General features: G+C 33.8%; 2 protein-coding genes across 9 annotated transcripts in view; both read right to left on the bottom strand.

The window, feature by feature from the left end:
• Nucleotides 1-12,230, bottom strand: part of Argl (Argininosuccinate lyase) — a 336,643-nt gene that overhangs the window by 302,596 nt on the left and 21,817 nt on the right. Inside the window, exon 1 of one of the 4 annotated variants that reach the window (XM_071794502.1) lies at nucleotides 6,895-7,033. The exons of the other annotated variants lie outside the window; for them this stretch is intronic. The gene's annotated coding sequence lies outside the window, so the exon portion shown is untranslated. Of the gene's footprint in view, nucleotides 1-6,894; nucleotides 7,034-12,230 lie in introns of those variants that run through there. 4 annotated transcript variants of the gene reach the window in all.
• Nucleotides 2,701-9,900, bottom strand: LOC139822621 (uncharacterized). Of its 5 annotated transcripts, none has more exons than XM_071794508.1 (6): nucleotides 9,741-9,898; nucleotides 9,340-9,640; nucleotides 5,545-8,065; nucleotides 5,246-5,466; nucleotides 5,002-5,135; nucleotides 2,701-4,921 (listed from the first exon to the last, which is right to left on the bottom strand). In XM_071794508.1, exons 2-3 carry the CDS (start codon nucleotides 9,623-9,625, stop codon nucleotides 7,494-7,496), a joined length of 858 nt encoding a protein of 285 aa, XP_071650609.1. In that variant the 5' UTR covers nucleotides 9,626-9,640; nucleotides 9,741-9,898; the 3' UTR covers nucleotides 2,701-4,921; nucleotides 5,002-5,135; nucleotides 5,246-5,466; nucleotides 5,545-7,493. The 5 variants fall into 5 exon arrangements, 4 of the variants coding, with proteins under 4 accessions (XP_071650609.1, XP_071650607.1, XP_071650608.1 ...); XM_071794506.1 differs by having other exon boundaries at nucleotides 9,340-9,672; nucleotides 9,741-9,897; XM_071794507.1 differs by having other exon boundaries at nucleotides 9,340-9,668; nucleotides 9,741-9,897.

Raw genomic sequence — 12,230 nt, 5'->3', positions numbered from 1 at the left:
GAGTACTGCTAAGTGTACAAACGGGTAGGTCAATCACTCAACTATCATCAATGGGAGCATGAGCTCCATTTTTGGCAAGAACATTTGAAAATATATCATTGTAAAGGGTCTGGGGTCCGCTGGACCCCAGGGGTCATTTAAGGGTTAAACTTTTTAAATAGAAATCTTTATTTTTGATTGCATATTCTTATCGCATACCTCGAGAGCTTTTCAAAACACTATAATAAAGTATTTTTTTATTAAAGTTACGGAGCTTGAAAGTTCTAGTATCGCTGACCCTCTCCCACGGGATCGACACTCCGAGAGAGTATAAAACGCAAGCGCCAAAATGTTCAGTGTTCTTTTCTCGCGCATAATTACGTGGGTAGGGTGATAGCGTTGTAGAGCGCTCTCTGCTTCAGTCGAGGACTTTTGTCTTTTTAATTCGCAAATTAATAAATTAAAAATTAAACGTTTGGCTAAATTATCTGTCAATAGTATGAATGTTAGTTTATCTTGTCAAAAGAGAAATGCTAATGTTCAATTGATAGTTAAATCCCGATCTAGATGAAAAAAGAGACAGAGAATCTTCCGATGGAGGAAGAGAGTCAAGACGCAATAGTAGACTATGACAGCGAAGACAGTGTTGTCACAGTAATAGAGAGAGAAAGAGATAGCGAGGAAACAATAAGAAAAGATAGAGGTAAAAGAGTATTTCTTTTGAAAATAAAGCAATCTAGAAGGATAATATACATGTGCATTCAGAGAAAATAAAAATAGTAATTGAAAAACTTTGTATAGAAGAAAAAAAGAAAAAAGAGGAGACTAAAGAAAAAGATGCAATACCAAAACGCAAAGAGATACCGAAAATGGATGCGGTATCTAATAAATTAGAGGCGTCGTTGAAAACACTGGAAAAAGTTATGGCCTAAGCCAATTCAATGATGGAGAATATGGTAGAAGTCTCTCTTGTGAATTTCGAAAAAGAGAGAGTAAAACTTAAACGTTTAGAGGTAACCAAAAAAATACGCAAAGTTCAGTAGAGAATAGTATACAAACGGTTAAAGAATTAGAAGTAAAGTCTAAAAAAAGAAAGTTAAATGAAACAACAGTCTGTTCAGCCGGAAAAAATAAGAAGTTTAGAGACAATTAAAAGCGCATTAGAGGTGGAATTAAACAGTCAAAGGTTGTTCATAACAAATGAAAAAGAAAAGAGAGTCATTAAATTAACAAATGTAATTGCAACGAAAGAAGTATCCGAAAATTTATTATTTCTAAGAAAGTTGGCTGATGCGGGGATTCAGTATTTATTTAGATGATAAATTGTTCAAGGTTTACAATAAACTGACAAATAAAATAGTTTTTGAAGGAATTTATGAGAAACCAAATTGGATTATACAATTTGAGGTAAAAAATAATCTAACTTAACTCAAGTAACATGTATTTAAAAAAAAAAGATGTAAAATCTTTAATTTCTTCTTCACAAAATTATATTACCTAATTTAACTCAAGTGACATGTATCTAACCTAAGTGGTAGTTTTATATCTTTTTCACAAAATTATATTACCTAACAATTCAAGTAACATGTATTTCAAAAAAAGATGTAAAATCTTTAAATTAAATTGCGCCAATTGTAAAGAGAATATGTATATTGCTTTGAAAGATAATTGTTATGCAACTACTTTAAAGAAATAAAATTCAAGTGGTATCTTTGTATTCCTATTCAAGAGTCTTCCTATTCTAAACCCAAGTGATAATAGCTTTTTAATTCTCTTTAACAAATTTTTAATATTACAAAGAATCATTTTAATTACAAAGAATTAAAGAAGTAACAGTACAAAATAAAAATATTTAATTAAAACAAAATAAATAGATTTTTCTTGTAAAAAAAACTTGGCGCTGCTAGACTTTGAAATTTAAACATTAGTGTACTAAGATTTTTGATGGAATAAAAAAACAATAAACATAATTTAAGGAAGAATGCGACAGGAGTAAAAAAGCAGCGCCAAGTTTTTTTACAAGAAAAATTTATTTATTTTGTTTTAATTAAATATTTTTATTTTGCTCAGACTTCTTTAATTCTTTGTAATTAAAATAATTCTTTGTAATTTTAAAAATTTGTTAAAGAGAATTAAGAAGCTATTATCACTTGGGTTTAGAATAGGAAGACCCTTAAATAGGAATACAAAGATACCACTTAGGTTTTATTTCTTTAAAGTAGTTGCATAACAATTATCTTTCAAAGCAATATACATATTCTCTTTACAATTGGCGTAATTTAATTTAAAGATTTTACATCTTTTTTTGAAATACATGTCACTTGAGTTAAGTTAGGTAATATAATTTTGTGAAAAAGAAAATAAAAATTTCACATCTTTTTTTTTTTAAATACATGTCACTTGAGTTAAGTTAGGTAATATAATTTTGTAAAAAAAATATAAAGCTACCACTTAGGTTAGATACATGTCACTTGAGTTAAGTTAGGTAATATAATTTTGTGAAGCAAAAATTAAAGATTTCACATTTTTTTTTTTGAAATACATGTTACTTGAGTTAAGTTAGATAATATAATTTTGTGAAAAAGATATAAATAAGCTACCACTTAGGTTAGATTTTTGAATTTACAAAATACATTGCGTGTACTTGGCACTTTTTTTACCGTTTATGAAAAAGGTAATTTTGTACTGATATCACCTATTTTGTAGTGTTAAACAAGGAGATCTGCAAAACATTTTTATTTTTTATTTTTTAATTATTTACACAATTAGCAATAACAACAAATACATAAAAATTAATAATATTTAAGTAAAAGTAAATTATACATTTCTCACAAAAATTGAAAGAACACTAAATTTATCTTTAAAAATAGGCAAAATTCAAGCAGCTGTAACTTTGTTAAAAATGAATAAAATTTAAATTTTATGCTTAAAACCTCTACTTTCGAAAGGTTACTATTATTTTTTAGTTTCTGTAAGTTTGGTAACTTTTGCATATAGAAAACTACGAGCTGGACAAAATAGAAAATTTTTTTCTCACTTTGTAGGCCTGTCACGTGCAAAAAAAATCTGTGAAAATTTTCAACTTCCTTATGTGAAAGCTTGAAGTTTTCCTTCCAAAATCTTCTTTTAAAAATGTTTCTACGTGTCTGCATTGTTGTTCTGTACAATTGTTTTCTGGGTCAAAATGAAAAAGATAAGAATCGCTAATTTTTACATTATTTTCATCAATTTGTATCATATCTACGTTATTTTAAAAAATTTGGCAATTATACCGTTCAATAGAGCAAAGTTTCAGCTTTAAGAATCTGTTTTTTGAATTGCAATACGATGATTTCTAAGGGAGTTATGAGCAATCAAAGTCAAAAAGCTTATTTTTTGTTCAATTCGCGATAAATTAGTAACAAAAAATTGTAGAAACATTTTTAAAAAAAGATTTTGCAAGGAAAACTTCAAGTTTTCACGTTAAAAAGTCGAAAATTTTTGTGGATTTTTTTTTGTGAACATGACAGGCCCACAAAGTGAAAGAAAAAATTTCTATTTTGTCCAGCTCGTAGTTTTCTATATGTAAAAATTACCAAACTCACAGAAACTAAAAAATAATAGTAACTTTTTGAAAGTAGAAATTTTAAGCTTCAAAATCCTTTTTTTAAATTTAAATTTTGTTTATTTTTAACAAAGTTACAGCTGCTTGAATTTTGTCTATTTTTAAAGATAAATTTAGTATTCCTTTAATTTTGTGAAAAGTGTAGATTACTTAAAGAATTGGTAATTTGTCAGAGAAAAATATCTAGTTTGTGAAAGTTATATAGTATTTAGGTAAATATGAATTAATTTCTTTTGTAAACTGATAATTAGTAGAAAGAAATTCTTTATTATTAAAATAACTAATAGATAGTTTATAAAAAATAAATAACTATTTATTTGAAAATTAATATAATTAGTAAAAAATAATTATTAATTTTTTCAATAATAAATAAATAGTCTCAGATAAATTACTTATTAATCAAATATATACAGTATATATGCGTACATCTGGATTAATTCGAAAGCTTAGTCTCCATCTTTTGAAACATAAAATAATTTATGCAACACGTGCATGGAAAGTGCCCCATTACGCACGCTACGCGTGCGTGATAGACCACTTTCCAGGCACTTGCAACATAAAATAGGGTGTGTAAGCCGTGCGTAAAGATGAAAATTCCCGGGTGCGGTAACCGTACCCGGGAATTTTCATCTTACGGCACTTGTTACACAAATAACTATTATGCCACGACAGTGAAGTGCGGAATACAAGTACTGAAAAATAATGTTCAAAAGACGAATCTTTAAATGAATTAGCAACCTTTAAATAATGTGAAAAGATGACACGAGATGTTAAATAAAATTCGCCATTTAACAATAACTTCTAAAGTAACAAGTTTAATCTACGGTGACTTAAATTTAAATGTGAAAAGAAATTAAAATATTTTAATGAGTTCTCGAATCGTCCCCAATCAGAAATAGATATTAGTCACGTAGAAACAAATTTCCTAATTCGTCTGAGTAATTCGATACAAATGTTCTAGTTTAAATGTGACACTACTTTGTAAAATGTTAAGTTATTGTTTTCTCTACTCTACGATCAATATAGCAATCTTTATAAATTTCTTTTTTTCTAAATATAAATATTCTACACAATCGGAAAAATATTTTACAACATGAGTAAAGAACAAAATCAAAAAGCGAAATAATCAATTTTGACGCGATTAAAGGGGATCATCAATGGCGATTGTATTAAACTCTAGTCCATACTAACTAAAAATCGCGGATTATGCGTGAAAATTGTAGAGTTTCTTGATAAGTCTTATGTACAGATGGATTCAAGTGTTTCTGGCTTCATCTGGTCCCATGCTACTTGTTCAGCATGTCCGTTCGTTACCAGTTCTTCAGTAAGGGAAATTAGCTAAACAAAATCAATTAATTTCAATTAATTTGCGCATCTGCAAAGAGATTTTCGAAGATTGGATAATAATAACCACTTACCTCATAATTTTGTATCATAAAATAAATATTTGCATAAATATTAGTTTGAATGCGACCTTCAAACTGAGCTTGAGCAGCAACTCCCTTTGAGGAACAATTTTGTACCACATTGTAAGCTTCTGTCGACCATTTACCTGCAAAGGAGTGACATCAAAGTACAATTACATATCCAAAGATAAATAATTTTGAATAGAGATGTATAATCTGGAAGAATAGTATACATATAACGTCAATATATAGTTACCGTTCTTTGGTTAAATATTTGCTAAAAAGATTTCGATGGCTTGGAAGGGTAGGCTCAAATAATTATATATCAATGGCCTACATTACGAATTACTAAACTGCCAGTATCGTAACCACCGTGATCGAATAATCGTACTATGCTTCTCTCTCCCGATGGATCTGGACGTTCAATGCATCCTCTAATCCATTTGTCGCTCCAATATACAGCCATGTAATCATCCTCTACAAAGTAAAAATGTATTGTACAATCAAAATATCCTGATTTCATTTTATTCAACGTGTTAAGATTATACCACTTACTGTTTAATACATCTGAAACTGGCAGCAATTCATTGTTATACCAACCAATACATCATGCTGTTTTTCAAATTTTGCAAAGGAGAAATGATGAATGAGTCGGAAGCTGAACGAAGAGCCAATTTGGCTTGACAGTGTGAGAGATATTAATGTCATTATTAACACTCTCAACCAGGGACAGGGGCCGTTGAATCGGGACATTATACACAACTTCTTCGATCACCTCGGCTATTGTCGCGATATATACCCTGTTGCAAAAGACCGATAGAAACTTCTAGACAGCGATAGAAAGTCTATCAGATTCCATCTGGTTTATCAGTACAACAAAATTGAGACTTTGACAATTGATTTGGATTTATCGGAATCTATGAGCACGCGGTCACTATGAGGATAATCTGTTACGGAATGTATCCGATTCTATTGTTTTCATGTGCATGATGGATTATATTAAGATTTACGAATGTGCGATTTATTGGATTCAAACAGCATCGACACACTGATCGACAGCTGTGTATACTTATATGCAGTTATCGATTTTATTTGAATATTTTTCTATACGTATTTACATATGTTGTAAATTGATAGGTTTTGAACATACTTGACTGTTTGGAAGCGAATGCGCATTAATACGAAAAGTCCACAATTTGTTTTCATCAGATCTTAGTGGCAAAAGCTTATCCATAATGAAAGTACATTTATATCGTCTTATGAGTAAATACAGATATGTAAAGGACTAATTTTTTATAAAAGTGAATCTGGCAATCCAAGGACAAAAACACACAGTTTTCTGATAGAAATTTACTCTTTTAATATGAATCAAGCAGATTTTCCAGATAGGTCTGCAGCAATTGGCATTTACTAGTTGATATTTAATGTGGCATTGCAGACACAATATAAAATATTTATAAGATTCTATCGGGATTTTCAAATTTGAATATATTCACGCCAAACCGCATATATATCATCGTGTTATTTTTACATTTAGGAAAATTATTTCATATTAACTCAATAGGCGTTAAACTTGCATACATAAGTGAATCTCGCGTTTTATGTAAAGTAAGAAACCGGTAATCTAACCTATACTACGTTTACGCGAACGTTACTTAATTCTGTAGTAACTTATACGAACGATACGATAATTCCTCCGCATAAACGGGAGATTTTATAGTAACTACGATGATATCGTTCGTATAAGTTACTACAGAAGTAATACTCACGTAAACGTAAACTACTATAATTCCTGTCACATGCACTTATTGTTAATCGCGTAAAAGAATCACGGTGCGGTCTCGCTTCGCGTCGTATAATAATAAATAGGATAATTAAATGTAAATAAATAAATAAAACAATTACCTTGAATCAGAAAAGATATTAATCGTCGCGTCGCGTAAAGAGTCACGGTCGGTATCGCTCCGCGCGTACTTGACGCGAGACCGGCGAGACTTTTTTTTTTTTAGGTTAGTTCTTGGCTGAGAGAAACTTAGTGCCTTCGGTCCCACCCTGGAACCATACAACACAACGATGCTTGACCCTGATTATATTTGTCTTCTTGTTTAAATAATCCTTCCTATCCTTTTAATATAATTGTATATGCTTCTGATTGTAATCCATTCCTTTCTTTTGAGTGTCCTTGTAATGTCTATCTCCTCATTTATTCCCCTCAGTCTGAGGTCCCTATTCAGTCTCTCCCTCTCCTCGTCATACCTGTTACATCTCCATAACACGTGATCAATACTTTCGCATTCGTTGCCGCATTCGCACCTGACGTCATCCATGTACCCCTTTCTTGCTAGTGACTTGTTGACGTTGTAGTGATTGCTTCTCAGTCAACGTTATAAAATATCTTTCTTCATTCTTCCCATGGAACCATGGCTTCTTTTTTTCTTTTGTAGAAGTTTTTGAAATAATAGATTCCTTTAAATCTAGCATCTTTAACTAAGGAATCTTGTGTTTTATTCCAAATTTCCTTTCTGAATTCCTGACGAAAATTCAGAAATCGTACTTCTATGGTCATCTGCTTCCTCTTCTGTCGCCTCCTTTGCCAATTTGTCCGCCATCTCATTGCCACTTATCCCTACGTGTGATGGAATCCACACGTAGACAATCCTTTTCTTTTTTTCTTTACAGAGTCTAAAGTGTCTTTCTCTTATTTTGTTGATATACTTGTTTTTGTATACACTTAAATGGTTATTACGTATTGCTTGTAATACTGCTCTGGCATCTGTTAAAACTGCTATATCTCTTGGTCTACTGTCCGCTTCGTTCTCCATAATTTCTAAGGCTGCTTTAATTGCTATGGCTTCTGCGGTGAAAGTAGAACAATTCTTCGATATGTTAATATTATACGCCTCCTCTTGTTCTTCTATTACCACACTGGCGCCCAATGATTTGCCACCTCTTTTCTTGGATCCATCTGTATAGATTATCGTGAATCCTTCTTCCATGTCATGAGTTGTTTTAATTTTCTCCAACAATTGCGCATCCGTCACTCCTTTCTTCTTCCGATAGTATCCAATACTTAAATCTATATTTATTTTTTGTGTAACCATATCATATTCCATATCAAATATTTCAAATTTTCTTCTTGCTCTCATTTTCTTTCTACACCATTTTATTCTTTTCCATGCTTCTCCTATAATACTTTTTTGGTGTAACGGTTGTCTATATCTAGCATAGTCTTCGTTTTGGACTAACTCTTCTATCTTTGTACATAAATCCTCCTCTCCGTATATACTAATCTTACTTAAAAAATTCCTAGCTAATATTTCTGCTCTATCCCTGAGTAAGGTTACTTTTGCTTCCGCAATTATCACATTATTTGGAGTACTATTTCTATACCCTAATGCTGTTCGAATTCCTAAATTTTGTGCTCTTTCCATTTTTAATTTCTGATCTTCCTTTTTTAGGAAATATACAAAATTCCCATAATCTGTAATTGATCTAATCAAACTTTTATATAGCATTAATGCTGTGTTAACTTCCATACCTTTCGATTTCTTATTCAAATATACCATTAACGAATTTGCTTTACTAACTTTACCTTTTACTTCTTGAACCTGTTTTATAAATTCTAATTTACTATCTAACCATATTCCTAAAACAAGTTAAGAAATAATTGGCTATGAGAGCCGATGCAGGATCGAATATGCGAAAAAATTATATTTGCAGTCAAAACATTAAAACATTAAGATCAATCAAACGTTTCGGCCCTAAATCGGTTTTGACTGCAAATATAATTTTTCCGCATATTCGATCCTGCGTCGGCTCTCATAGCCAATTATTTCTTAACTTGTTTTACTCAGAGCCTACCATATACGTTTGTATATTCCTAAAAATTTAGTCTCTGATTGTGCATATATTCTCGTATTTTTTAATTCTATATAAGTATTATTACATCCACCGTATCTCGAAAATTGTACTAATACTGTTTTCTTTGGTTCTAATTGGAGTCCTAACTCTGTAAGTTGTTCATTAATACTATTCACAGCCTTTTCTAATATTTGTTTATTATTATCCCTATTATGTCCTTTGACATATGCTGCTATATCATCTGCAAATTGCACTGATTCGTATTCTATCTGTTCTTTGTTTCTCTATATACTCTTCTATATTCTGATTCTTGACCATTAATAATAAATTCCGTGTCTCTATAACATAGCCATTTACCTATATACTTTCTAATATTTACCGGACATTTTAGTTTCTTTAAAATTGTCATTAATATACTATATATTACATTATCGTATGCTGAGGAAACATCTAAGAAGGCTGCCAAAATATATTGATTTGTATAAATACCGTTTCTTATATCTGTTGTTAACCTGACCAAATTTTCCTCGCACGACCTGCCTCTCCTAAATCCATTCTGGTCCCTCGCTAGCTTGTTATTTCGTTCCGCCCACCAGACCATTCGCTCATTCACCATTCTTTTCATGACTTTTCCTACACAGGATGACAGTGCAATTGGTCTGACTTTTTCTTTTCCAGCCTTGTCAATGAATATCGTTTGATATTTCCTCCAGTCTTCCGGGAACCAGTCCGTAGTCCATACTTCATTACATATTTCTAGCAACACCTCCTCCATCTCTTCGGTCAGATCCTTCAGCATAATATATTCTATTCCATCTCTTCCTGGTGCCGAATTTTTCTTAATCATTTGTAGTGCTCTTTTTAGTAATTATTCAGTTTAGGGGCCTCACCTCAAATCTCGATGTAATTATGCTCAATCGACGCGTTTTTGTACGAAACAAAAGAATCTGGCAGAAAAAAGTGTCGCTCTGCCCCGCGACGCGAGATATTAAACGTTAAAGTTGACAGGAATCAGGTTATGATTCCTGTCATACCGACGAGCTGTAGCGACTACTGGCGGCTACAAACATGCCCTGTGGCCACATGCGCATGCTCAGTGGCCGCACGCGCATGCAAAACTGCGCCAATTTTAAATGAATTAATCATGCAGAATAACTAAGCATCTCGATTCAAGCAATTAGGTCTCACGCTGGGAGTTTCATTAGTTTAATTATGCGTGGGAAGCACACACACACACGGGGGGGGGGGGTGCGAGGGGGGGCCTTCGGCCCCCCCTCCCCCGCACCCACCCCGTCGGTAGGCAGCGTGGACCTCGCTTTACAACATAAAGTACATGCTAAGTTGTAAAGCGAAATTATAAAGTACATGCATGGATAATCTCTTTTCTACTTTTTGTAATTGTCTTAGATAGTTTAACAATGCATGACCTAATCTAACATGCCATAACATCGCCTTATTTATTTTCTCTAATTTCTTTAATTTTTCAATTACTGAGCTTTCAAACATTTCTTCTATATTCTCTATTGTCTGTATATCCTCTAACTTAATGACTTGCTCGAGTTCGGTATTGTTGTGTTCTATATTTTTGTTTACATTTGTGAGCTCTCCTTCATTCTCCCTCCCAATCGCAGAGCCAATACATTATCCCTCTCATCTAACTCTCTCTCCGAAATGGATAATTCATTGTTCTGAATGTTTGCTTGCGACTGTTCAGGAAGCTCACAATGTGGAACAATTTCTGCTCTACATCTATACACAGCACATTCTACATTGTCATTGTCCTCTATATTATCAAGAGACACGGTAGTGTCTCGTGCCAAGTATACGCGGAGCGAGACCGACCGTGACTCTTTTACGCGACGCGACGGGTTGCGAGTACTCGAGATGTTGAGATTTTGATAACGAGTGAAAGGATCAAGTTCTAAGGGTGCGTTTCGATATTCACTGTAAGTACTGACGATATGACGTCATTGAGTAGAACTGCAGGAGCGTTTCTATATTGCTGCTGTTACTTTCAGGCTGGAATAACGGAACGACGACCACAGTACTGCCAGTACTGCCAGTGAATGTCGAAACGCACCCGTATACGAAAGAAATATAACCTATCTTAACCTATCTTAGACACGACGTGACACGACGATAAGAGCACCTATTCTAAATATATAAAAAAGAATCTTGTACTTAAACAATAATGTTGCAAAAGTCATGTCTATAAAATAAATAACAGTTTTCAGATTTATAAAAATATCGGAATTATTTATTGTTGAGGATAGAAACCGAATTCCGTTGCGAGAGAGGAATTGTTGGGCGCCGTATCTTTGCCAACGGCCCTGATCGCGAAGTGAGGCAAAAAGAAAGGGCCATTACCGAGATATCGAACACGGCCCTGCCATGGAGCGTCGCCCAATAATCCTTCGTTTTCGTTCAATTTGTGCGAACTCATACCAGTCATGCGCACGCGTTTACGCGCTTTCGTGCAATACGCGACGCGGTTCGATCACGGATCGATATGATTCGTCCTCCCTGTAACGCACCCGGCTCCCCCGCCGAGCCACCCACATGCCGGAACACGACCGTCCGCCGGCAGGCAGAATAGTAGTAGCACTCGCGCCGAAAAGTCGAAAACCGTTCGCCGCGATCCGCACTCTCGATCGATTGCCGCGCGAGACGGAGGTCATACGCTCCACCAGCCGTCTTCAACGGGGAAGTGGACGACCTCAGTGAGCGAGAACGCGATTCTCCTCACCGACTTGGTGCACAAAAGGCTTAACTTCTGTGCGGGACTCGTCGCTCTCGGAGCCGTCCCCCAGCGAAACGTTAAAAGCGTCGCACGTGATACTCCACTTAGTGAGATCACGCATCGCACACTGTATCGTTAAAGGACAACTATGCTTAATTGTGCTGTGATTAAAGATATTAACCAAAGAAACGGCGGTAATCATTTGCAAACTCCTCGCCGATCAGAGATACGCTTCGCGCCCTTGTCAGGGCGGAATCCGGCAAACCTTCGTATCCCAAGGCTCCCTTAGCCGAGCACGAAACATTCTGTCTTTATTATTATATTAATTATATTAATTTAGTAGTAGTAGTAGTAATCTTTTCGGGCTTTTTCCGCATCTTCGTAACTAACGATTATTGTATATTTCTCGTTGTTGCCTTCCAGGTCCACAAGGACCAAACCTATGTGAACCTGGCACCCGACTTCCGAAAAATTAATTTTTTTACAGAAAACGTTAGCATTTTGTTTGTAGTTGTTTGTAGTAACAAAAATTTCGTTTGTAGTTTAATACATTAAAAATGATAAAAATTAAAAAAATTACTTGCACCCCACTTTGAGATATCTCAAATCCGTTTGCGCCATCTTCTTTAGAATCATTTGT

Source organism: Temnothorax longispinosus, chromosome 12 (genome assembly GCF_030848805.1).
Source record: "Temnothorax longispinosus isolate EJ_2023e chromosome 12, Tlon_JGU_v1, whole genome shotgun sequence".
In the NCBI taxonomy this organism is placed as follows: Eukaryota; Metazoa; Arthropoda; class Insecta; order Hymenoptera; family Formicidae; genus Temnothorax; species Temnothorax longispinosus.
The sequence above is the reverse complement of the archived record's forward strand: the minus strand, read 5'-3'. Positions and strand labels throughout refer to the sequence as shown.